The sequence below is a fragment of the Crassostrea angulata genome, chromosome 7 (assembly GCF_025612915.1).
Source record: "Crassostrea angulata isolate pt1a10 chromosome 7, ASM2561291v2, whole genome shotgun sequence".
Classification (NCBI taxonomy): domain Eukaryota; kingdom Metazoa; phylum Mollusca; class Bivalvia; order Ostreida; family Ostreidae; genus Magallana; species Magallana angulata.
Genome location: NC_069117.1, coordinates 4,355,193 through 4,382,562, shown reverse-complemented (window position 1 = coordinate 4,382,562; position 27,370 = coordinate 4,355,193). Strand labels below are relative to the sequence as shown.

Sequence of the window (27,370 nt, the reverse complement as noted above, 5' to 3'; positions counted from 1 at the left end):
GTTTGTACTATGATATTACTTGCCAACTTAAAATGTCTGAAATACTGATGATTATCCTAAATTGCCTTGAATAAAAAAACACCGTATTTTTGTAATTTCATATAAAATATAAATAATAAATAACAGCAACATTATAATTACTTGAACTTTAACAAGAAAAATAAATAAAATGCACTTCCATACATTTATTCTACAATTAAAAAAACAGATCGAAAGTATTAATGTTTCTTAACTTTGCTGAAAAATATTATCATTTGTTCATCCGAAAAAATATAAGGAATGCTATGTTTTATTTTAATTTATATAAAAATATCTTTACATCATAAACCTTTGCTACGACACAACTCTCATTACCTTATAAATAAAATAGCAAACGATATAAAACCAGATAATATGCTCTTTGAAATTTGCCAGTAAGAACTAATTTTTGAAATTACATTTTGTGTAAAAAAAAGTCTCTACAATTACAGTTTCAATGACTTTGTAGATTTTTGTTCTCTGCAATAGTATTTAATAAACAGCCCATTGTGAAGTATGTTGGCAGAGGTTTAATCCATTATTGAGTATGCTTCCTGTTAAATTCTTATGTTCACGTTCCATATCGCGCAGTTTTTTAATCACAACCATATAGTGTGGTTGTTGCCAAGGTCAATTACGTCATGTTATTGATTTTGGTCTAAGCTATGCATACAATTTAAACAAAAAAACTGCACAAATACAAAACGAAAGTAGGGAGTATAAAAAGGAGAGAATAAAAGTTTACAATTATCGGAAAACATCGGTGCGATCTACAATTTAGGTAGAGTATACTGAATATATCTTATTTCTTCTCTTTATATTTGCTTAGTTACGTGTTCATTAACTCATATATATTTTCTTATAATGATATTTTTGCCTCATGTTTCGAAAAATGTCAGCCATATTTTGTATACTTACAATTGCTTGTATTTCTTGTATTGCTAGAACTGCACAATACAGTTAGTGAGTTTCATCCAGTAAATTCTCTAGCACTTAATATATTGTATAAACAGCAATAAACCGCAAAAAAATATATTTTAAGCATTTCCTTTGTTAGAACAAAAAACCGGAACGTGAAAGGTTTATTTCTATGAAATTGGTATTTATATTGGTATATTTATTTTGATACATGAATCAATATATTAGAAATCTGAATGTGGATATGCTAATTCTAAACACCTGAACACTTGCACATTTTCTATTATTCAGGCTTATCTTAATACAGATGTTAAATTGCGTGCAAAATGTATTTAAAATTATCATTGCTATTATTATGTATTACTGAATACACTTTATCTTCCGTTCAGTATACTAGTGCATATTTCAGAAATTGTTATTTTCTACCGAGAATTGACATAAACCATGCAATATTTGTATGTGCTTCTTTAAGGTTGTTTAGCGATGTATCAAAATATTTTGAACTTGAATTAAACGCCACTAGATTAAAAATGTTTCGACTAACAAAATGACTAACATGTATTATTACGAGTGTAAAAATGATATCACGGCTCAAAGTCAAAATCTGTTATGTATAATAATAAAGTAATATCTCTATGAATTGGGCTTAAGACCAAATAAAATTTAAACCCCATTTCAAGTATTGCAATGATATTCCATGTACAAAATAATGATACATTGTATCGCTGAACAGAAATCAGTTACTTAAGACAGATTGTCCTCTTTAGACATGTTTGAACAATTTGTTTTTCAAAATTAAATAGAACTAGCAATCATGGCCTATTTTTGTCCTCTGTTTAGAATTAACCAAACGTTGACGTTGCCGAATGTCATGGTGCATTAAAAAGTACATACAGTATGGATAAAACTAAGTAAAAAGCCGATACACACTATGAAAACGCTAAATGGTTCAAATAATAATTGAAAAAGTTTTGGCACATTTGTGTTTAACTAGTACATTTTGTGGGTGTGATGGTAATTGTACTTTAGACACCAAACAGTCCGAAAGAGAATTGGATATCTGTAAATATTTGATCAAACAAATAAGTAACGTCATCTGACGTTCAGAGCTTTCTTACTGTAAACTAAGAAACATATGATAAAAAATGAAAACATAAAAAACTAACTTACTATTGTCGAACAAATGTTAGCAAATAAGATATCAATTGGAATAGTTCAATGTTAAATTATAAGGTGAAAGGCACAAGAGACTAAGCGTGATGTGGAGATGGAGCATTTCTCTAATTCTCTGCTTGAATCATCTTGACGTCATGTTTTACTGTGCTTCTTGATGCCAAAACATGTTATTTTGAAAATCGGGTAACAAAAATGGCGATCCATATATTGGATTGAAACTTCACAAGTCAATAAAATAAGTGTCGGTGCATATGTTAATCTGTTAGTTATGACTTTTGTGAAAAAGAAATGATAGACAACCGCTTTGTTTTCTTAATTTTGATTGACACTCGTATAAGTAGCATCTTTTAAAAACAAATTCTTTTCATTTTCATCGTGCTTGTTAGTTTAATTTCTGGGTTTTTTTTCTTCACACCGAATGCAAATTGATGCATATAGATTAGTTAAATACAACTTTAAATATGATATTTTTATTTTAGCATTTTGTTATAATCAACAAAACACGAATGGACACAACACTGAGCATGGCATATACAGACAGAAAGGTAAAGCATGTACATTCTATTCAATATTTGAACATTTCATTACCTCCATAAAATGCTTGCAAATAAATTATGTACTGAATGATGTATTTTATTATCCTATGCAAGATTTTTTTTTTCTTTTATTATAGGAAGATTTAATGTTAGATAATGAAAACGAAGAAGAAGAGGTAACACAAATTTTAAACTTTAGATTTAACCTGATTTTTGCAAATTCCTATAAAATATAAATGCACTCTAATTCTATATAAGTATAAATGCTTGATATACATGTGTTTATTGTCTCTGAATAATTTTGTTCTAGGAGGGTATATTAACCAACAAGGCATCAAGGAATACATCACCGGACATGGAAAATAAAGTTAAAAAAAGAAAAGTAAAACATTTCTTTTGAATTACCCTGTCTCCTTAAGTATTACCAAAAACTTACTGAGAAGGAAATTCCTTATTTTCCTCCTAACGTGATTTTTTTTGTAGATTCGATGTTTTTATTTGTGTTTCCAATTTTACTTTCACCTTTTTATTATGTGATCACATGCAAAATCAATTGGTTTTGAGGCGATTTCAGGAAAATCTTTTATTATACCGGGACCTATTTCATAAAAGAATTTAAAGCCTTATTAGCCCACCTGAGCCAAATGCTAACTTGAGATGTTTTTGATCAAATTTTGTTTCTTTCAAATATCGAATGTTATGTCAAAACTAATTTACTTTATAATTTTTTTTTTGGTGATTAGAACAAATTTTACTCATAGCATTAAACTTTATAACAATCTATTCTCGACATTTCAAACCCGACTAAGCAAATTCCTTATTATAAACTTATGTGGAAGCATTATCAGGTAATATAGATTCAATTCGTTCAAACTTTGCTCCATAAGAATAGGATGGGGTTACAACTGAGCGACAGGGGATGGGGAGCAAATTTTATTTACGTTTTTGTAGAGAGAAATCGTAAAACATATTGTTCACTAAAAATCCATAAAGCACTCTATAAATACAAGTTGTATCAATCTAATGCTGCATTATGATGCCAAGCAGCCGTTGTGCGCTACAATTGCTGCTCCTAAAGATCCATAAGTACATGGCTAGCAAGCGGCATACATATAATGAATTGGTAAACATAGATAGGTACCTATGGGCAGGGCCATGCACTCCCTCTTTTTCATTAGGTTTAAGAAATATTACATATACAATGAAAATGAATGTCACTGAGTCGTTAATTAAGGTCTTCTGTTTCCAACGGAAGACCTTATTGTTATTGCTTTGTTTCTTTTTCCCTATTATTAGGGTCTTCCGTTTTTTTAGCGGAAGACCCTTCTATTATTCTTCGAGAGCATTTTCGCACAATTATTTTTTTTCTTACAAATTTTGTGCACGCGATTTCTCGAAAACGGCTCGGCCGATTTTTATGAAACTTTCAGATCTGATAGCTACTCATCCGAACCTTATACGTTTTTTTTTAATTGATGACGTCACTTCCGGTTTTTAGATTTTGACGTTTTAGCATTTTTCAGAGGGTCGGTTTGTCCACGCATCTCCTTCTAAACCATTGAAGGTATTGAGTTGAAATTTTCAGGGATGATTGTCAGAATATTGTAGATGTGCCATTAGGCATCCGATTCTGTCTGGCGCATAAAGTGCCGAAGCTCGGCAGGGATCGAAAAATGAGATGAACAAAGCGCCGTGATTTTTTGTAGTTTTCTGTCATTATCTTTTTACTCTGAATTATTTTCTTAAGATATGTAGAACAAAAAAAGTTTATACAGACAATTTCTTTCATTTGCCGTCAAGAAAAAGGGGCTGGCACTTAAAATGAAGGGTTCAGAGGGGTCTTAAGTCTTTCATTGATAGCTCTTTATCTAAGAATATTTTGTTATACATTAAAGAAGGAAAACTGTTCGTTTTAAAGTTATACGCCTAGACATTAAAAACTTTTCTCAAATCTTACGTAATTCGGGATTGAAAGGGGCTAGACGTCCAATTGCCCGCTCTATCATATCTCTAAACGGAGAAATATTTTGAAAAGCAATATTGAGCAAAAAATGCTCAGAATTCTGCTCTTAACAATATTCTTCCTATCAATCTTCAATATACAGCCCCAATAAGTACACGAAAAGCTAGACCCTTAAACGTTCTTCTCCATATATATCTCAAGAGCTGATCATGAAACAGAAATTCTAAACACTTGAAAAACAAAATAAATTTCAAATTAAATAAGTAATCAATTCACATCCAAAGAAAGGGGTTGACCCTTTAAATTAGGGGCCTAAAGGGCTCTAAAAATTATTTTCACATATGAAGTTGGTACTAATATGTAAATCCCGATTTCATTAAAATTTGATTTGTAATCTTTTTTCCGATTATGCTGAAACACTAGAGATAATTTAACAAAAAGCCCTTATATTGACCTTCATCATGTTATTCTCAATGGAGATCATGTCAACGGCCTCAGTCCTTGAACAATTTTTACAGTGTTTAGAATATTTCCGCTCTTTTAAATTTCAATTAACGTTTTAGCCATGGCCTCTAGAAAATAATTCTTACTCGCAACTTATAATATGAAACGAAATGAAACGTTTAGGTACTCTTTCTTACACCATAATCCAACTGTCAGTCAACAATAAATTTAATAGAATACTCTCCTACAAAAAATATTAAGTCCAAACGGCAGTACATGCTCTAATCACCGTCCGTTATGTATAAATTCTGATTGTACAATCGTATGTTCGAGGGCTGTCCCCCCCCCGCCATCAAAAATCGCCGTCTGGTTGTACATGTAATTAATGAAATTCTGACATTTGAAATAATTTTGTTTTACGTATTTCCATTTGCATTTAAAATTAATTTACATTTTCTATCTATTTCCCGTTTTTCCGGGAATCGCTAAATATTTTAATTTACATTTTCTACATGCATTAAAGTGCTCTGTGTGTCAATCGCACACACGGGGATTGTGCATATGAATTGTTTACATCGTAATGAAGTTCGCTTTTAGCATACAAAATTAGCAGCTCACGCCGAAACGTACACGCAGCGTATCTATATTGCACGAAGTAGCACCCTTTTCAGCTCTTTATTTGCATAAATCATGTTCTCAAAACAAATACCCCTTTACGAGACGTAATTCTATTCATTCACACACGTTTCGGGTAAATACAGCTAGGTGTGTATGCTTCATTGACAACGCGTGTTGCGCACCCCATATCTTAATGATCACTCTTGAACACAGGTAATGCATTTCATATTTATCATATTTTTTTTCTTCATCAAATATCATATAAGATATTGTATATCTCAATTTTAAAGAAATTTGACCGGGTCTTTAGTACGAAACTATCTCTTACCATCTATACTTTACTTTAGAAGCAAGCTTGAAAGAATATTATAAATGTGGAAAACAAAATCCCGCCGTGGAGTATTCGTTAGAGTGTTCGACCCCACATCTAACGGTCCCGGGATCGATATCCGCCTTGGGCAGATTTTTTTCAAACAGAAAATATGTTAATGCGCTATTTAATCCATGTCATTTATTTTAAGTGTATCAATGCGTATGTTTATTGCTTAATACTCATTTCTCTCTTTATCTTTTTTTCTTACCCCTTTTATTATTTTTAATTATTTTGATCGACCAAATCTGTGGAAGGGAATTCTCAAAACGGCTTAGTCGACTTCAAAAACAATTGCATAATCTATTGATATTGCTATAAATAACCTTTGTGTATTTTATGATAAAACGTCACTGTTTGTCTAGATAAATGTAAGATATAAAGGGAAATCTCGTCTAGGTACGAATATTAAAGGTTAAAAATTAGAGAAAGATTCTACACAAAAGTTACGGTTCAATAACTGAGATCTAAAGTGAGTCTCAGTTGATTAATTTGTATAAACATTTCCCATTTTCATTAATTTTCTTAATATAATTATACGAATTACATTTAGAAATATATTGTAGTTTACTCTAAGACTCTAAGACAATAACAAAATAATTGATACAAAGTTTCCAACATTTTGTAAACATGTTTTCCTCTTAACAAATCTATACTTTTGAATTAAAAAAATTCGCCAATAAACTACGAAACGCCTAAACCAGAGAAATTGCTTATACCTTTGGAATGTTAACACGTATGCTATGATGTCCATAATCTATATTCAAAGTTTACTATAAAGTTCCTAATAATAACTTTTTTAATATGCTATGAAAGCAATTATCTTCATCGTAACGTTATTTACCTATGCATGCCAATTGTTTATTCCTTTGTTACGTAATTAAGAATTTAAGGGGGAGGGGACAAGACGTTGCAGTGTAAAATTATTTGTCTATGAATTTTTTTTTTTTTAAATACATCAACATTAAGATGTCATCTACAACATATATTATTTTCATGACTACGTTCTTACTTTGCAAGGGAGATATTTTAATAGGGATTATTCCGGATTTTTTTTACATTTCGAATTCTTCTTGACATTTCAACTTTCTGTAATAGTTATTTCATATATGGAATTTATTTACAAATTATATTAATTATTTGTAAGAACGGAAACAAATTCCAAATTATTCACATCATTGGCTTCTTTACATACATGTAGCATTATATTGCTAAAATCAGCACTTAAAATTAGGGAGTTTTATTCTTAATTTGAACAAAATGTGATGGCACATGAAAAAAAATCTCAATAGAATTAAGGATAAAATCAGTAATTATACTTAGCATGTGCTTTTTAACTTCTAAATTTTCATAGCAAATGTTTAGCATTCAAGAAAGAGTCGTTAGAGTTGTGGACATGTGCCCAGGCGACCCGGGATCAAGCCCTGGGTGCCGAATTTTTTTTCTCTAATTTTTTGCTTTAATTAACAACTTTGTCTTAAGAGTGAATTTTATCTCATTTACTCAAAAATCGGACGGAAGACCCACTCGTTGCTCGCAACGAGATCGAATCTAGTTATTCTTGTTTTTTTTTCTTACGCATTTTTGTGCAGGCAATTTCTCGGAGATGGCTCAATCGATTTTCATAAAACTTTCAGATCCGATAGATATTAATTTGAACTAAATACATATTTTTTTATTTTGACGACGTCACTTCCGTTCTTGAGATAATGACGTTTTAGCGATTTTCAGAGGGTCGGCTTGTCCAGGGATCTCCTCCTAAACGGTAAAAGATATTGAGTTCAAACTTTTAGGGATTGTAGACAAGAGATTGTAGATGTGCTATTTGGCATTCATATTTGTCATGCTCAAACGGCGTTAAAGCTCGCCTGGTCCTGAAAATTGAAACTAAAAAAACGTCGTAATTTTTCATGGTTTTCTTAGTTTATCTCTTTTCTGAAAAATATTTTGTTAACACATGTATTGCAAAAAAAGTTTATATTTAGAAGACCTTTCACTTGATATCAAGAAAAAGGGACTGGCCCTTAAAATTAGGGGACCAAAGGGTTCTAAAGTCTTTCATCTGTAGCCCTTTACTGAGGGATATTTTGTGAACAGTTATAGAAGCAAATATGTTTATTTTACAGTTATGTATCCAAGCAATGTAATGAGTATATCATGTGTTACGTAATTAGGGGTTTTTAGGGGCCAAAAGTCCAGAATTTTGATCAAATATATCTCAGAAAGGAAAAATATTTTGAAATGCAGTAAAGAAGAAAAGATGCTCAGAATGATATATTAAATTATATGCAATTTTCAAAATTTCGTTAAACGGCCCCTATAAGGAGTTAAGGGATCAGCCCCTACAATGTTCTTTCCCATATATCTCAAGAACGGTAACGAATTTCTAAACAGTTGTTAAACAAAATGGGTTGGGATTTAAATGACCTTTTATTTGATATCAAGAAAAAGGGGCTGGCCCCTAAAATTAGGGGACCAAAGGACTCTAAAGTTTTTTATCTGTAACCCTTTACTGAGGGATATTTTGTGAACACTTATAGAAGCAAATATGTTTATCTTACAGTTTTGTATCCAAGCAATGTAATGATTTTATCATGTGTTACATAATTAGGGGTTTTTAGGGGCCAGAATTATAGAATTTTGATCACCAATTTCTCAGAAAGGAAAAAATATTTTGAAATGCAGTAAAGAATAAAAGATACTCAGAATGATGTACTAAATAATATGCAATTTTTAAAATTTCGTAAAACGGCCCCTATAAGGAGTTAAGGGATCAGCCCCTTAAACGTTCTTTCCCATATATCTCAAGAACGGTAACGAATTTTTAAACAGTTGTTGAACAAAATGTGTTGAGATTTAATTGACCTTTTATATGATATCAAAAAAGGGGCTGCCCCCTAAAATTAAGGAACTAAAGGGCTTTAAAACTTTTCATCTGTAGCTCTTTACAGAGGGAAATTTAATGAAAGACTATAGAAGCAGATATGTTTATCTTACAGTTCTGTATCCAAGTAATGTAATGATTTTTTAGGGGCCAAGAGTCCATAAACTATGACCAGCTATATCTCAAAAAGGAAAATATTTTGAAATGCAGTGTAGAAGAAAAGATGCTCAAAATAATGTACTATACAAAATGCAACCTTCAAAATTTGGTTCAGCGACTCCAATAAGGAGGTAAGGGACTGGCCCCTAACACTTTATTTCTCAGATATCTCAAGAACGGTGACGAATTTCTAAACACTTGTTGAACAAAGCTCTTATCCCTGAAACAAAATAGTATCTGGCCCTTAGAATGTAGACCCCGTTTTTCTATTCTAAATCATGTTTAGCTATTAAATAGCAAAATCAAGATCGAACATATATCTCAAATTCTAAAATCAGACGGAAGACCTCCTCGTTGCTCGCAACGAGATCGTGTCTAGTTTCTGTTATTATCGATTTGAGCCGTTACTATGTGGTTGTTAGAGACAAGAAATGAAAATTGTTTTTTTTTATTAAGGAAAAAACCGGTGTTGGGATGGTGCACGATTCCATCCAGAAGTAACTGTAGAAAATGTGGATGGAATAAAAATAAAAGTTAAATTAAATTTAGATAATTTTTTTTAAAACAATAAGATGGTCATGATACGTATTGCTTAGAAGTAGGTAGTCCAGTATTCTAGTACGTGTGAATAATGGTTATAGTCTTGCGATTTGGCACAAAACGGCGAAACCGCAGAATTATATATACTCGGTAAAATTAGCAAATGTAAAGTATTAGTTCGACTATACACATTACAAATTAAACAAAAATAAACCAGGCTAAAGATATCAAAATGTGGTGTGTGATATTATATAAATATACGTTATATCTAAATCAAATCTTAATTAAACTCATTATTTAAGTTATAAATAAATTATTTTTTCTTTCAAATACAAGACATAAATTCTTTCTGTTTCACATTCACACAGGTTTTCGAAATTGGAAGAAATGTATATGTATCACTAACAGCCAGGCTTATATTTATTAATCATGAACATATGATTAAATGTCCCTGTTTCCCTGGTTAGATTTGAATGTGTTTAAGTTATCATAACTTACAGATATGAACTTCATACGTGTTTATCCGTGTATTGGTCTTGTTTGAATGATGAATTGAATTGACCGACTCCCATGTAAAGCAAGCGAGGATGATGATGATGATGCGGGTGCTATGTATGAGAACTGTGAGAATATATCGTCTCATAAAATAACTGATGCCTGGACTTTGAAGTTTTGACGGGGAGATCCAGTCACCCCACCATATTAGAAAATTCAAACTTTTTTAAATTTACAAAGTAAACTTACTGAAATAGGCCTTGGACACACACTCCCACAAAAACATAAATTATTCCTCTGATTATCTACTTCTCCCAAGCCCTCCCGTCTCAAAAAATATTGATGTGCACGTGAATATATAAAGACTGGAGCAAAATATCCTGGTGCAAAACATCCCGTATTTCTATTATGTTAAATCATTGTCTTTTTCGTATAGGAAGCAGCAAGTGTAGCGCAGACATCGCCACCTGACGTCATAATGCAACATTAAATTCGTACAACTTGTATTCATTCATACAACTTGTATCTAACTAAATGTAGGAGGAATAACCCTTCACAGCTGTAAATGTATTCATTATAACGAAATCAAAAATAGTGAGAAAAAAAAGATACAAGTAATTAAAAACATTTATATAAAATGCATTATCCATAACAAAAACAAAGTAATGATCAAGATACAAAATAATGCATGCATTATAAGTTTTAAGGGGCATAGTCACGATTTTGGTCATAAATTATTTTTCCGATTTGAGTATTCACAGAGCTTAAGTAAGGCATTTTTTCAGGCAACCAAAGTTTCAGTGTCATTTGTTGAGTTATAAGCGAGCTACAAAGCTTGCAATTCTTTTGGTTTGTAAACAAAGCATTTGTTAACATTCTGAATGTTGAAGTAAAAATTCCAGTTTAAGATCTTAATGAATGTGTTAAGCGCTAGAAACTTTTTGATTATCCTTAAAATGAATCAGGCGATGATAAATCAGGTTGTTAAAGATTATTAATTGGTATATTGAACCTATGTCAACAGAAACAGGACACGAGCCTTGTTTACATGACAAAGAATTGCGAGCCCTGTATCTGGATCATATCTCTACGAATGACTCTTAAATTTCATTTCATTGTTAGAAATGCATTCCTAAAGCTTTGTAAATAATAAAAACAGAAACATAGAATTGGACAAAAATCGTGACTATGCCCCGTTAATACGTGTAATTAATTATGATTGTGCATAGAATGTAACACATTTCATATAACATGTACGCATCAAGTACTGGCATAGGGTTAACATATTGCCTATAACTTTATCTGTATAATCTGATGGTGATTTTTAATGTACATAATGTTAAAAAGCACATTCAATTTTCCATTTCCCTAACTCTTGTACAATTTTAGGATCAATGTTATTGATCCTCTTCACGTTTCGTCCCGATCCTAAATATCGCTTATATTTAAAAAAAAGTAGTCGTGTATTTTGTTTATCCTGCAACATAATATCACATATAACGCCTTTTTGACAAATTTTGCTGCATATCTGCAGTTGAAACTATGACGCCATGGCGTAAAGAAGCAAAAAAAGATGGGGAATTGACCAAATGTAGCTTTGATTTATTGGGTAACCTTTATTCAGACAATACAAGGGGTAGTTGCAGTATAAATTAAAATACCATCCACATATGCCAAAATACGAATGTCACAGCACCTCAACCAACTTTAAGAAATCAAAGGAAACAAGGTTATCACAATTCTATTTGTGGTAAGTACTAACATAGTCATATCTAAATTTAGGGGTCTGACAAAAAATATTTACTTATCTAAAGTCAGTGATCAGTCTTAACTTTCCATTTTTTTAATACAACCAATAGGGGGCACACAAATTGAGTTGTAATTTAAATTGGATATGTAGCCTTTACAAGAGAATTCTTCCACTTTTTCATCAACAAAAGTGTTTTGACTTTTAGACAAAATGTGGTTATCAAACTTTCTAACATTAAGAATTACAGTGAAAGGGATTTGATTACAATTCTTTATCCACATTTAGATAGAGTCAGACACAGACAACCTTGATCAGGCATTACAGACACCCTTGATCAGACATCAATATGCTTTAATAAAGCAGACATCTACAATATGTAAAATGTGTGGAAATATCAAATGATTCTGAATATCAAAATAATATACAGCATGTAATGTACACATATGACCTATTGAAACATGCGTAGTTTTATAAGTTTATATATGTTATAAAGTAAATAAAAACAATTATTTACTGTTGCACTATGCATTTATATCTGTGATTATACTAATCCTGCGTCGAACTCAATTGTGCATCGAATTGAGCGTTGGAAACACTATTCTTCTGTCTATAACAGTAAGATCCAGCAAGAAATTACTTCCGCCTCCACATGCGCGATAATAATCTGGTCGTCACGCGTGTCATGTTCTCCGACCTCTAATATTTTGGCTTCAAACGTTGGCTGTCGATATTGTAGTGGCGTTCTCTAACAAGGCCAGAAATTTTGGCCTTAATCCCGATGTGTTTTTCGGAAGTGTGGGATACAATCTGGCGATGTCTGAATTAAATTGCCCCTGCACTAGTAAAGCAGAATGCTCCTTTTCTAAATGTTGAATTTGTGCAACCTGAACGTGCCACAGATCTAATTAAGTCTCATTACCTACCTCGATCTGTTCAATAGATATCAACTATTTAAACGTTGTCTCAGCGTACCGTTCGCACCTTGGGATAACATTGGCGAATGGTTGATCGGCCGTTTGACACTCCTCGTCGTGCCGGATAGCTTCAAATCCGCTGGAAGTTTAACAACAAGTAAATTCCGATTGAATATCCTACCCGTCGGCACAGTAGTAAGGTACTTCGGAACCGATCGACTCTCTTATACCCCTCTGAGTACGTGGTACTATTCCCTGGCCAAATGGCATAGATCTATAATGGCGACTTCTATTTAAACCCTGCAGTCATGATGACACTGAAGTTTCAACGGCGTTTTTATTCAAAACCTCTTCCTTAGCATCGTTTTTCTGGATACTGTCTTTAATTTCGAATGTGCGAACCCTTTCAAATATTTATCTGCTGGCCAAGTCTGTCTAGTTTTTTATCAATTTTTTCCTCCATCCGGAGTTGATATATTTCTTGCGGGTACGGGTTTACCCCCCCCCCCCCAACTATGCTTCTTTTTGAAAAGTGCTTAATGGTTTTGCGTGATTGAATTCACGTTTAAAACAAAGATAGAAGTCAGAACCTGAATAAGAAGAGAACATGGAATTAAGCAAACCATTAAGAAAAACAAAATCAAAATAAGCATGACTAAGAAAACAAAGTGACATGCAAATGTAAATGTACTGAAGAAAAACGAAATAAGCATAACAAGAATAAAAGCAAGAAAAGCAGACTTTTTGGCGGCGATTCCTTTCCGTAAGAAACATCCTCAAGTAGTGTAGATTCGAGTTTGTTCAAATGTTAATTGCCGAGATAGTGTGGGGCTACAATGAGGTATATTCCTGTTTTTTTTTTAAATCTTTAAAACTCTTTTTTCGTGTATTGAAGTTTGTTCAAATCATGATCTCCAGAGGTAAGATTGGACTACAGTGAGGAGGGAGGGGACTGGATTTATATTACAGTTAAAGCATTTTTCAGGCAGTGTAAATTTTGATTTGTTCAAATCATGATTTCCGGGATTAAGGTAAGGTCACAATGGGGGAGGGTGTGTGTATGAATTTCTGCATACGTATAAACAGGAACTTTTTTTTCTCCAAAACAATATATTCGGCTTGATAAGCTTAAAGCTGTTGGGATGCAATTTTAGGAAGTCTGGTTCTATTGTGAACCTCTGGTTAAAGTTGTATATTGAACAATTGATTTTGAACTTGACGTGTAGCTTTATAATGTCAAACACTATAAGTCAAGTTTAAACTTTGTTAGGATTGATCGACAGGTGATAAAAAAAATCGACTCCAGCTCTCCCAAACGATTTTGTCCTTTGAAAAGATTTTTTTGCATATAATTCAAAATTAGTGGTGTCGGTAAGTACAATTATTAAACCTAAAATGCTTGTTAGTCCCCTACCGACTTTCACTGGAGGGGACTATAGCTTTCCTCTGCGTCCGTCAGTCCGTCTGTCCGTCCGTCCGTCCGTCTGTCTGTCCCACTTCAGTTTTCCACGCTTTTTTTCTTTATGCGTTTGAGGAATAATATGAAATTTGCTGAACAGCTTCACAATGTTAAACTACAGATCAAGTTTACACTTTTGTAGCATAATACATGTAGTAGCAGTAGCACAATATAATGGGATGCCAGCATACATAAGTTTGATTACTTTCACTTTCTAAATGGGATCTCCCTTTTGAACTGTATCATCATCTTTTAATATTTAAATAAGCTTATCATGGTTACATATCCTATCGCATTTGTAAAGTTTTTGTCATTGGAAGGAAGGAGTATTTCTTTCTTAATGTATTATAATGCATCAAATACAATGTCGGTCATGGTCATGGGACTGTTCTGACCCCACGAAACAGGAAAATACAAAATATCTTCTAATGTCAAATTGTATATAGGTTATGCCCCCTTGGAGACACTTTAACATTCTAGAACTAGAAATAATAAAGTATTTTATCTTATTCATATGTAGTGTTTGATCCATGTGGGTAATTCCTAGCCTAATGATGACACTGCTTTGTTTAGGAGACTTTACAATTGCCCCAAATAGGCGAATACACATGCATATAACATTTTGTTTATAAATCTTAAAAATTGAATTAAGCAATTTCCAAATTGTTTATGTGCATCAGGAGAGAAAAAGCAATCAAGAAATGATTTAAAATCTGCTACTGTACACATGTAAGAATGTATTAAGAAGACTGAATCTTTTGAACCAGGTTAGATGGGGGGGGGGGGGGGGGTTAATGTGAAGTATAAACATTTATAATTTGAATCATTGATTGTTATTAATTTTAACTTGTCAACAGTTTATATTTGAGTTTGTTCGGGCGTGGGCGTTCCAAGTCTTATATTTGACAATTTTTTAATGTAATTTAAAATAAGAGTAAGCCATACTACAGTGATGAACATGAATATAGTAGAGAACAAAACACAAACTAATACATGTATATATACATAGGAAGTATTACAAAACATAGATGATTGATCTCTTTCTGGGTTTTTAAATTGAATCATTTCATGTACATATTATATTATTGTTTCTTTGTTCAAGGCATTTCAGATGGTATGTAGGTCATGATCCCAAGTGCTTTTCCTGAAATTATCAAATATTATAAAAACCATTGAGATCCCCACCTTAATCCAAAGATATTATTTCTTCTTGGGTCTTGGCGCATCAGATCATTATGGCATGTAAGTCATGACCCCAAGGGGTCATCCTGACCCCCTTAGAATCAGATATTGTCAATTATCTTTAAATGATTGATGTTTGATGATCGTATCTCTATTTAATCTTTATTATTAAGTCTCCCGAATGAAATTTGGAGAATTATTGTTTCTGTACGGTTCTTAATACATGTATTATTATTATTCGTCTTCTTTTTTTTCTTCTTTCCCGCTCTGAACTTGTTTCTCAGAGATGGCTTAACATAATTGTATAAAACTCTATGATACGATAGGCCTGCATATCTAGTTGTGCACCCTGGTTTGATTTTTCTCATTTTCGGTTAGACAACCACTTTTCGGGTGGGGGGGGGGGGTGGTCAAAAGGGTGTGGGGTCTAACATTGAACTTTTAAGGAAGAATCGTAGACTCTATTGTAAATGGTAACTTGAAAACGGACAAAGATGATAATATAGGGTTTTCATAATCATATATTGACTGTTACTAGCAATATATAGGGTTTATTAGATTTGACCCCTGGGATCATCCCACCTCCCAGGAATTTGAAATTACCATATATCTCAGAAACTGTTATAATCATGACCCCTAAACCATATATGTTCATGTTTCTGATGTCAAGGGGCATCAAATGTTATGTAGGTCATGGGCCATGTGGGTAGTCCTGACCCCCTCAAACAGCAAGTCCCTTAATAGCTTCAAAACCGTGGAGATCCCAATCTTTAAACCATATATATTCTTGTTCCTTGTGTCAAAGGGCATCAAACGGTATGTTGGTCATGGGCCCTGGGGGTTGTCGTGACCCCCCTCGAACAGGTGCACGAATATCTCGAAAACGATTGAGATCCCCACCATTAACCATATATATTCTGATCCTTAAAGGGCATCAAAAGGTATGTAGGTAATGGGCTTCTGAAAAAAGGGTTAAATTTAATTTTTCAAAACCGTAATGCACATCTATGGAACAGTTCCTAACATATCCCAAGATATGATGTGTCTATCCATTAAATCATAAAAGGAGTTCTAGGATCTATGTTTTTATGAAGTGATAAACGTCAATTTTCGGCTACTTTTTGACTCCCTGGATGAAATTTAAATTTTTTAAACCTTACTGCACATCTATAGAACAGTCCCTATCATATCCAAAGATATGATGTGTCTATCCATTAAATCATAAGAAGAGTTCTGGGATCTACTTTTTTTTAGTGATAAACGTCAATTTTCTGCTACTATTTGACTCCCTGGATGAAATTTAAATTTTTAATACCTTATTGCACATCTATAGGACAGCCCCAATTATATCCCAAGAGATGACGTAGCTACTCCAAAAGTTGTAAGAGAAGTTCCGGGAACCATACTTTTTTGCAAAAAAAAGTCATTTTTTGTTTCCCACTGATCCCCTTAATAAAAAAAAATTATGGAACCTGATCGCACTTCAATATGGCACCCCCAATAATATTCTAGAAGATCATTTGGCTACTGCCAAAAAAAAATGACGTTTTTGAAACCAGTTTTTTTTGTAAAAAAAAAACACGTCATTTTTCAGCCATTAAATGACCCCCAGGACAATATTGAAAATTCCGAAACCTTATTGCGCATCTATAGGATACCCTAAAACATATTCCAGGAGATGATTTGTCTACTGTTGAAAATGTAGGAGGAGTTCGAGGAAGAAGGGTTTTTTTGTGAAAAAACGTCATTTTTTACCAATTATTTGACCCCCAGGACTAACAGAGAATTTTTGAAACCTTTTTACAAAACAACATGATACCCCAAATCAAACTCCAAGAGTTCAGTTTGCTGGTTTATAAGATGTGAGAGCAGTTTGAGAAAGTAAAACGTGACAGACGGACGGACGGAACAGGGTAACAACAATATACCCGAAATTTTTTTAGAAAGTGCGGGTATTATAAGATATAGATAATATGATTTGCAATGCTAAACCGTATGTTTTCATATAAATGTTCTACAGTCGTAAATTTCGCGATGCAATTTTTTTTTCAGAAAAAGAAGAATAAATTCAAACTATTGAACGACAACGAGGTATCTAGATTATACATAACAATAAAGTCATTTCTAATTATAAGCAAACTTGTTCTTTTTCCTTATTTCAAACTTCTCTATATATTAATGAAATTTTATGTGTAAAAACTTTGTTTTGTCTTGCATATGTATTGAACATGTTAATTTCTTGAAGATCACTTACTACGACAACCCTAATCAAAACAAATGTGTCATAGAACTCATTGATATAAAACCAGTCGTAAGTATCAGACCTGTTAATTACTTTACAACAATAATGAGAAACCCATAAACTTTTCAAACATAGATTAAAGTTTGTAGTTTGGACATCCGATTAAACGTGTAGTTTTGCAAAAATTCTTTGTAGCCTATACCCGACAAACCACTACGTATAAAAGAAAAAGCGAATCCATTACTAAAGGTGATTATTTTTCCCCCCATAGAGGTAAGATAGGAATTATATGATATATATTTCGTTTCATTTAATCAAAATGTACATATGATATTCTAGATACACCTTCCAGAAGAAAGAAGATATGGCAAACTAAAATTTCGAAGGGTAAAGAATTCGTATCTGTTTTGTTTGGGATCAAGATGTAGTAAATTAAAGATGCTTTAAGTTTTATGAAATTCAGACTATAAATTCTTTTAATAATGCATCATAACAATACCTTTGTTCGACAAGTGTCCCGGGGCTTAAATTTTGGTTAACATGATAAAAAATAGTTTTTAACGGTTAATTTCGAATGTAATATAAAAAACTTACAAATTTTGGACTTTTGTCACTTTTACAGTAATAAAATATATCTAGAATGCCTACAAGCTTTCAAAAACGGCATCAAACAATTATTTGACCTCCTCTTTCAAATCATGCAAAATTGAATATATGTATCGGGATTACTTTTTTATGATTTAATATAGAATGTCAAGAAACTTTTTCATTTTCTACATAGTTCCTATAAATCCGTTGAAAACGGGAAAAAGATTTAACAAATCAATTATGACGTGATAATGGTTCTGGTACCAACAATACACTTTGGAACCATTTTCTAGATCTTGAACCTAAACGTGCATAACACATATTATGCAGTGTTAATTGAATTGTATCATACCTATTATATTTTTATATTTTGTATCTCTATCGGCATAAAACATTAACAGTTAGAAAGTGAGAAAGTGAAAGATAATTAAATTTCAAAACATTAAGTATACCTTTAAAGGTGCATGGTCACGACTTTGGTCAAATCTTTTTTTCTGTTTTATCATTTACAATGGTTAGGGAATGCATTACTAATGATCAAATGAAATTTGAGAATCAGCCGTAGAGTTAAAAGCAAGATGCAGTTCTCACAATTATTCGTCATATTCAAGACTCGTGCCCTGTTTTTGTTAACATCGGTTCAATATAGCATTCAAAAAAATTTTCAAGCTGATTTGTCTATACTCTTTTTCATTTTAAGCATAAAGAATCAATTTCTAACGTTTATCACATTCATTTTAGGTCTTAAACTGGGATTTTTACTTCAACATCTAAAATGTAAGCAAAAGCTTAGTTTACATAGCAAAGAATTGCAAGGTCTGTTTATCGCTTATAACTCAACAAGTGGTACTCAAATTTAGGTTGCCTATTAAAATGCCTTACTAAAGCATCGTTAACATTAAAATTGGAAAAATAATTTTTGACCAAATCGTGACCATGCCCCTTTAACCATTCTCTCTTTGTATTGTTTTAAGGACTCGCGTTCAAGTATATTTTTAATGCTTGATAACTTGCCTTTAAGTCAGTTTATTCTTTACTGAAATGACATTGAAGGGAAACACACCAGTTGAAGTTATTTATACCAAAGACCAAGGCACGATGATGCCAGTGATTTTTACGAAAGAGCAAGATACACAGACGGTAAACGAAATTCAATTGTAGACTTACCTTTTAATAAATATGTATTTAACTATGAAGAGTGCGTATAACTGAGACAAAACTAAAATCAATAATATTCTTTAGAGGTGTAAATATAGTATATGTATATAGACATGTATTTATCATTTTTTTCGTATGGAACTTTCATAAATTGATTCGTAAACAAGCCAAACTGAAATATATGTATATATCGTCAGAAGGTACACCATTAAACAATTTCTATCAAAATACTGAAACGTCAAATGCAAGTTTTTGGTATCTTTTGTTTGTCCGAAGATATTTTTGCTACACATTTAGACGAGTTTTAATATAAATACACATACATGCGAAAGAAGTGCAATCGAAATCGAGGAAATGGAAAATTTGAAAGATAACTTCATTCACAAATTATCATTTCCCCTCGAACGAAAACAGATTTTTAACGGAGATTATAATGGGAAATGTTGACATCTTTTCTCCATTCGGGAGTCACTCGGAATACCTCGCACAATTTTTCAACGTTATCATCCGGGCCTTATTATGGTTGATGCAATGCAAAACCCCCGTAGATTATCTATTTTAGCCGTGTAATGAAACCTCTCAAGCTAGGTGTTTTGAAAGGGAAAACTTGAGATTGTTTAATTTTATTGAATGAACATTGTCTGAATAAAGAAGTATTTAAAAATATCGAATAATTTAAGAAAATATTCGGCAAAAATGTCTTGGGACAGACTATAAGTAAATACTTTTATTCGAATTTTCCTACTTGCGTCCTCAAACAATGGTCATTCTTAAGAAATTAATACGCTATCGATATCCACTTAAGCGTTCGGTCTTAGAGTATATGAACAGTATCAAAATTAAGCCTCGTTCATTCACATGATGACTAATATTAATTGACTGTTATGACCATCATTTAACTGTCAGAGTAAAACACATTGGAAAGCAATTTCAACAATTTATCCCTTCTAATAACTTAATTAAACCACACCTAGAAAGTATTAAAACATTATTTTCATCAATTTTAACAGTGTTTCAAAAAAGAACCCTTATACACGGAAAAAGTATAAAGCACGTCATTTTGACCGAAAAGGTGTAAAACAAACAAAAAATTAACAAAATGTATCTAAAGTAATCGTAAGGACAAAGATAAGTTTAAAGCACGTTAAATTCAAATTATACATGCAAAATCTTCAAGAACAAGTGTTCAGGAGGAAAGTGGAAGAAGAAGAAATATTAGCTGCTTTTAATAATGGCGAGAGATTAAACAAGATAAAAAAGTACTGAATTCTGATCGATTGAAAATTATGTTACATTACACGAATATTTCATAATTGTAATGCAGTTCTTTAATGGTGTTAGTGTCATAAAATGTTGTACATGAAACAATCTAATGAACCATTCACTGTTTATTTAGAAACTGAAATTTTACAAATGCTGGCATTCGACAAGTCGTTTTTACCTGTGAAATTAAGACAACAAATTTGTGTGACTATGTCATTTGTTGTCATTTAAACAAATGACGTATTCGATATTAGTACATACACACATTTGATCGGCTGAAGTGAAAATAAAAATAAAAACTTAACATATGTTTTATATGTAGCTTAAATGATGAAAAGGTCACTCTTCTAAACCCAGATATTAAAAACCAAGCCGGAGAAGTATACCACCAAAGATGGTATTTTCATTTTAATAATCAATGTATTAAGATTCCCAATATTCAGCTTTATAGTAAATGTCGTCTACATCATTTAAGGATATTTTATTCTTTTAAATATCTTTTCCTTTGATAAAAATACCACTATTTTTCTATTTACAGCAACACAAAAGCTCAGTAGAAAAGAAGACATCTTTCATTGTTTTGTGTTCAAAAGGAATAATTATGGTATAATTATATTAATTGTTCATAATTTTGTGTTCTTCAAAAATGTTAAAAAGTTCTTGAATAGTATTTTTTTCAATCCTCATGATATAAGTTATTTCAACATTTTCATAGGTTGCAGCTATTGTGTTAATATCATCAAGCGAGGAAATTTCAAAGGCCAAGCCATGTGAGCTAGAGAAGGCCCTCAAGTCAATCAGTATAAACTTTAATTTTCCATGTAAACACCACGCAATTAAGGAAAAGACTACAAATCTGCGTATTTTGGGAATATTTCTGTTGATTTTGAACTTCATTTATTTTATTTTGATCTTGATTTCCCTGTTGCTGCCTCAAGTACGCAAACTGCTACACCCAAAATCTGTAAGTAAATTTAATTTTAAGTTAAATTTTGCATTTTCAATGCTAGATTACTTTTAAAGAGTTTTTCAGGTTTTAATTGATAAACTCAATTCTAACTTTTTTCAATTGTTTGTATAAATACATTGTATTTGGTGATTAATGTAGATATGTTCACAGATTGCTGATATTATTTTTCAAGTTGATGCCTAAAAAATTAAAAAGAGCATTATTTATTCTTGTGAGTACTACCTTTCTAATTATTTAAGGCACTAATTCTCACTTTTTTAAGTACATTGTATTTATATAAAAACATTTTTTTGTGACGTAATGTATATTTGTTCACAGCTTGCTTGCAATGCAATCATTTTTTCGATCGCAATGGTAGTTTACTACAACGATATTCGGAAAACCAAAGCAGAAAAATCAGACATAGTTCGTACCATTCTTTCTTTCTTTTGTTGTTTTAACTTTTTTGAAGTCAGTTCAAATTAATTACGATTTGTTATGCTTATTGAGATCAAATGCAACAAAATTTTGCTTGATTGGGATCAACAATGCAAGTCAAGAGTCATCTTACTTTAATTTTAATTTTTCTCCGTTTAGAACTTTGTTCAATTAAAGGCAACAATGTTCAATTTGCTGGAGAAAACTTACACCTCAGACAACATCAGCAGTAATGATGCACTATCAAAAAGCTGGAACAAGTTCTTCATTGAGGTAAGATTGCAAAATGTTTTAAAGCACAATCCTTCAAAATTGAGGGACATACATCATTTATAAGATATTAAAATATAAATCATGCAAATAAAATTGAATCTGTATCTGATACCAATTCATATTTTAATTATTTGTCTGATAATGATAGATTTTACAATATCTATGTTGTTCCAAATTTAAGTATGAGTGTTGTGCTATAAACCAAGTTCAAGGAACGACCAACGACTTTGACAGCACTCCATGGTGTACAACATCCGGTTCCTGTCAGGCAACTGCCTCACAGATTCCAAAGACTTGCTGCAATTATGTGACAGAGGACGATTATGGAAGTGCACCGTCTAACTGTCATTCCTCTGTCAGCTCTGGAACCTATAAATCTGTAAATATTTATTCTGCAATTTTTTTTACTATCCATGTTAAATGATCAGTTAAAACATTTATTTTTATTATAATATGCTGCTGTAAAACGAATCGCATACATGTAGTAGTAGGTAATGAAGAAATAAACGTTTTGATTTTTTTAACTAATATTATACAGTAATATAATTTTTTCTTCCATATCTTACTGTTTTAAAAAATTACCAGAACTGCATGAACGTTATCAAGCGTTTAAGTGTTACAAACATCGAAGAATACAAAATCAGCCTGCTACAAGTTTCTCTACTCATTATAGGGACTTTGGAGGTAAGTTTGTTCCAAATGTAAGTAATAGTTCTGATATTTAGTGGCAAATAGAAGGACAATGTTTATTTTTAAAATTAATTTTTGCCAATTAAAAACATTATTTTGGAAAACCTTGTCGATTCACAGATAGCTGAAGCAATCCTTGTGCTGGTTTTGACAACAGAGTTTGCTATATTTTTCAAATTTAAAATATGTCTGAAGATCTAGAGAATAGAAATATCAACTATGTCAATAGAACTACAAGAAAGAGTATTTTGTGGAATGGAGATTCGCCAATTTGTTTGAAAAGAGAGAGAATGAAATCCAAAACGATGTAAATAGATAAACATTTTACTATAACATTCTTCATAATGTTTGGCGCATGGGAAGTACGTTACTTAAGTTTCAATATTGCGTTAGAAATCTTTTATCACATGATGGTTTATTAACCGCTTGCTGTTTACTTTATTAGGTCTTTCCACCTTTTAGGCCTAAAACCTTTTGTATTTCCTTTTATTTCTAGAGATATTGAAACAATTTGTTCTTTCTGTTATTGACTATTAAAAGTTATGGTACCATATGACCCTTTGCTTAATAACTCCCAGAACTTACAAAGTATTGCCCTTGTGTACGAAAAACTTGTTATCGCTACTCCTCTGAAACCATGAGAGATAGAGACTTGGAGCTTTTACCAAAGTCTTCAGTACACTTTGAGGGTTCTCCAGTCTATTCTTACCAAAAGGATCCGATGCCCCATCTACTAGTTATTGCCCCCGAAATTATTCAAATTTCCATAAAATTCCTTCCAACTTTTTATTATCTATCATAGGGACGTCAGACCAATTATTTAATGAGTTTGTAGATCTTTTTTGTTGAGCGGGGTATAGAAAAACTTTTTCTTGGATGTAGTAGAACTTCTTGAGACATTTCAAAATATTACCCTTTAGCCCCTATCTTGAAAAAATTATAGAGTTATTGCCCCTATTGTACAAAATGCTTGTTATCGCTATTTCTCATGAACCGACCGTTAGAGGTAGAGACATGGAACTTTTACCACGCGGGCATGTTAAGGCTTTCCAATGCGATATGTAGAAAGTCACTTGTCTGTACCTCATACGATATGACGTCATAATTAACTTTGACGTCACGATCTGCATTCCTGTCGATAGTTCTCAGGGAATGTATCTTAACGTTAAAAGTGAATTATATAAAACCAGTATAATACCGCATGTTTCCTTTATGTAGATGCTGCAGTTAATTCTAGACGTACAGAATTCATTCATATTAAAAACCAGTATCAAATAATCGGCAGTTATAAAGCTTCGTTTTAAGTAAAAGACTATTTATAAACCAGTGGTTTGGAGACTCTCCCTACTACGTGTAAACAACTGAATGAAGAAATTTTAATGCATGTAAAACCAGCTTGGCGCAGGTGAAAGATCAACACAATTTTAGAATATTTTACGTAAAATTGGTAGAGAATATAAGTACCAATGTGAATTGTGCTTGGGAAACCTACGGATTTACCCCAATTTCTTGTATATCGCTTTTGATTAGTAAAAATGTGCATTATTTTGATGATTTTGTGGAATGTTTCAACAATATCTTCTATAAACGAAATATCTATTTCTTTCCCAAGCAAGAACGTCAAAGTTTATGACTTAACAAAGGATTTTTCTTTAAAATATGTATGATTTAATGTCATTAATCACCTGCGCCGATGCGTTTTAACTACATCATTTGCAATATTAGGATTCGCCTGTCACGTAATTATGAAGTACATATGACGTCACAAAATTGCATCAAATATAATGTTTAACATCGATGTCAATAAATGTAACATAGATTTTAACAAATACTCCCGGTCAAAGTATTTTTGCGATGATTCAAATAATATTGTTTCCAGCCGCATTTTAGCATCGGGACGCCTAAGCAATGCTGCGCAATGTCTTCAGTACACTTAGAGGGTTCTTCATTCTGTCATACCGTCAGGGCCCGAAACCCCCTTCTAGCAGTTATTGCCCCTGAAGTTTCTTAAATTTGTTAAAAACACCGTAAGTTTGTTAAAAACACCTACATTATTTGAAACTTACATTGTAAGGCCATTAAACCACTTTAAATTGTAATGTTGACCTTTACCTGTCAATATGAAATAAAGGTCAAAAGTCAAGGTCAAATAAAAAAAAATACATATTTAAGTGTTTTAACTTATTTTTTTAAAAAGTAACGCAAAGAAAATGTTTTATTAATTATACTCAAAGAAAACATAAAGAAATAATGAGGTGGAAAGACCTTTAATTGTTTGAGAACAATTAGTCTGCTAGTATTTATTTTGTTTTTTATAACGTCATTTTTTGGATTATTTTTCATCTTGATATCATGCATAAGTTATATGTACGTCTTGGAAGGAAAAGGAAAATACGTTTAAATTTTGCATACTGTGAATGAATATTTTAGAATTTGACATCACATTTATCCATTTGTATACCATACGTTAATACATTTTTATACATTTTAGAACTTTCTTATAACAGAATCTGTGCATAAATTTTCGAATTTATCTCGAAAGCAAATATAATGAAAATAAAATTCAATTATTTTTTTATTTACTCGTTTTATTCTAAAGTTAAATTTAAAAAAAAGATACGGTAGCGTTACAGATCACGAATTGTTTATATTTTTAATCTAAATACTGTATAATATATATGTAGTAGTTTGTAAAGTACATTGGGACAATTGATATTATTTTGCTTGGTTTCTGAGGTACATATGAATGTCCAGTTTCAGTGAAATAAGCAAAGGTACCCATTTTAGCTTCAAAAGAGTCTTTGTTTTAATTTATTTGTCCTTAATACTCTTTCATTTATTGAAAACATTAACATTGTAATTTTATTTGTATTAATATGCTTTTGATATGGAACTTATATCCAGTTACCTGGTATAATGCACGTTTTATCAGGATTTCAGAATTTTAACAAAGTATCAGATTTTTACCAGGCAAATAATTTTCCTAGTGTATCAAAATGCAAAATGAGATATCTCTATAAATGCCATTTACAAAATGGTAAACATAAAAGAATCATTTACATGTTTTCAACATAGATGAAATATACTTTAGGTACTTTAATAGTCCTGCTGTCTTTATACTCCATTGTAAGATTCAGTTGATGTTTTTTTAAAAAAGGCTTAGATTACAGTTTGTATATTTTTTTGGATGATTTCTCTTAATTTTGTTTATTATTTTGCGAGCACTTTTAACTATACTGGTTTAATATACCTCATCATTTAAGGTGGTTTTCTATACCAATAAAGTGTAATAACTTTTTTGAATCATTTATTTGTTACCAATTGTAGGCCAAGTATTTTACAATATAAGGCTCCGAAGTTTAACAAATAACTTTTTTGAAAGTTTTAAAATAAAAGGTTTGTTTTAGACAACCCTTTATTTTTAAAATTTTGTACTTTTCTGCTTATAAAGTCTTATAAAATAGAAATTTTATAAAAATTTGAAATAAAAAAAAATCTTGAATTTTATTTGCATAATTTTCATTTATATCCACTAAGATATGAAACTGAAACAAGAAAATTATTTTAAAGCAAACTGCTGGATGAAACTATACAAATTAAATTAATAAAAACGATTTTCACGGGTTTACAAAATGAACAAAAGATTTAAATGAAACTAAATTATCTAAGGAAATACAGATTTGTTACCAAATTTTTGGTATGAAAGATCCTTTTAAAGAAAATTGATCTTTTTCTAAGTTTAAAAAAGTACTTATAACAATGTTGAACCTGAGAGGTTATATTTTTGATTAATGTATTCTATTTTCAATTATTTAAAACAAAAGTTAAGTAGTTAATTGTCACTTACGTTTCTATATACATACAATAGAAATTATATAAAACAGCCATGAGCATAATAACACAAAGATAGTTCCCATAAAAATGTAATTGTGGTGGTCCAAAAATGCCTTTTTTAACATCTGTTGTTCCCTCATTTGGCTTGCAATATTCTTCCACAGCTGTTAGTACCTATAGTTTTTTAAATAAATATACATTAATAAAAATTACAATAACAGACTGTCCACCATCTCAAAAATCTAAAAACGAAATACAAATTCAAAGCAGAACAACACTGACCCTTAAAAAAATAGAGGTACGATCACAGGGCGAAAAACCATCTTTAAGCAAGTCCTTAAAGGTGGCTTAAAGGTGACTTAGAGGAGCTTAAAGGCTATACAACCTTTAAACCGCCTTTAAGTCACCTTTAAGCAAGTGCTTATAGGTCCTTAATGTCCAAACTTCTTTAAGCTACCTTTAAGCCACCTTTAAGCCACCTTTAAGCATCTTTAATTGGCATTTACGCT

The 27,370-nt window shown here is 31.7% G+C and overlaps 1 protein-coding gene across 4 annotated transcripts; it reads left to right on the top strand.

Moving 5' to 3' along the window:
* The first annotated feature begins 645 nt into the window (after window positions 1–645).
* Window positions 646–26,367, top strand: LOC128191944 (uncharacterized). Of its 4 annotated transcripts, XM_052864324.1 has the most exons (18): window positions 646–799; window positions 2,592–2,657; window positions 2,786–2,824; window positions 2,959–3,030; window positions 17,479–17,517; window positions 17,672–17,737; window positions 17,864–17,917; window positions 18,008–18,055; window positions 19,310–19,396; window positions 21,216–21,281; window positions 21,393–21,477; window positions 21,616–21,641; window positions 21,820–21,858; window positions 21,966–22,052; window positions 22,224–22,337; window positions 22,519–22,716; window positions 22,923–23,021; window positions 23,148–26,367. In XM_052864324.1, exons 2-18 carry the CDS (start codon window positions 2,619–2,621, stop codon window positions 23,226–23,228), a joined length of 1,239 nt encoding a protein of 412 aa, XP_052720284.1. In that variant the 5' UTR covers window positions 646–799; window positions 2,592–2,618; the 3' UTR covers window positions 23,229–26,367. The 4 variants fall into 4 exon arrangements, with proteins under 4 accessions (XP_052720284.1, XP_052720282.1, XP_052720283.1 ...); XM_052864322.1 differs by having other exon boundaries at window positions 21,393–21,641; window positions 23,148–26,366; XM_052864323.1 differs by lacking the exons at window positions 646–799; window positions 2,592–2,657; window positions 2,786–2,824; window positions 2,959–3,030 and adding an exon at window positions 10,646–13,816 and having other exon boundaries at window positions 21,393–21,641; window positions 23,148–26,366.
* The last annotated feature ends 1,003 nt before the right edge of the window (window positions 26,368–27,370 follow it).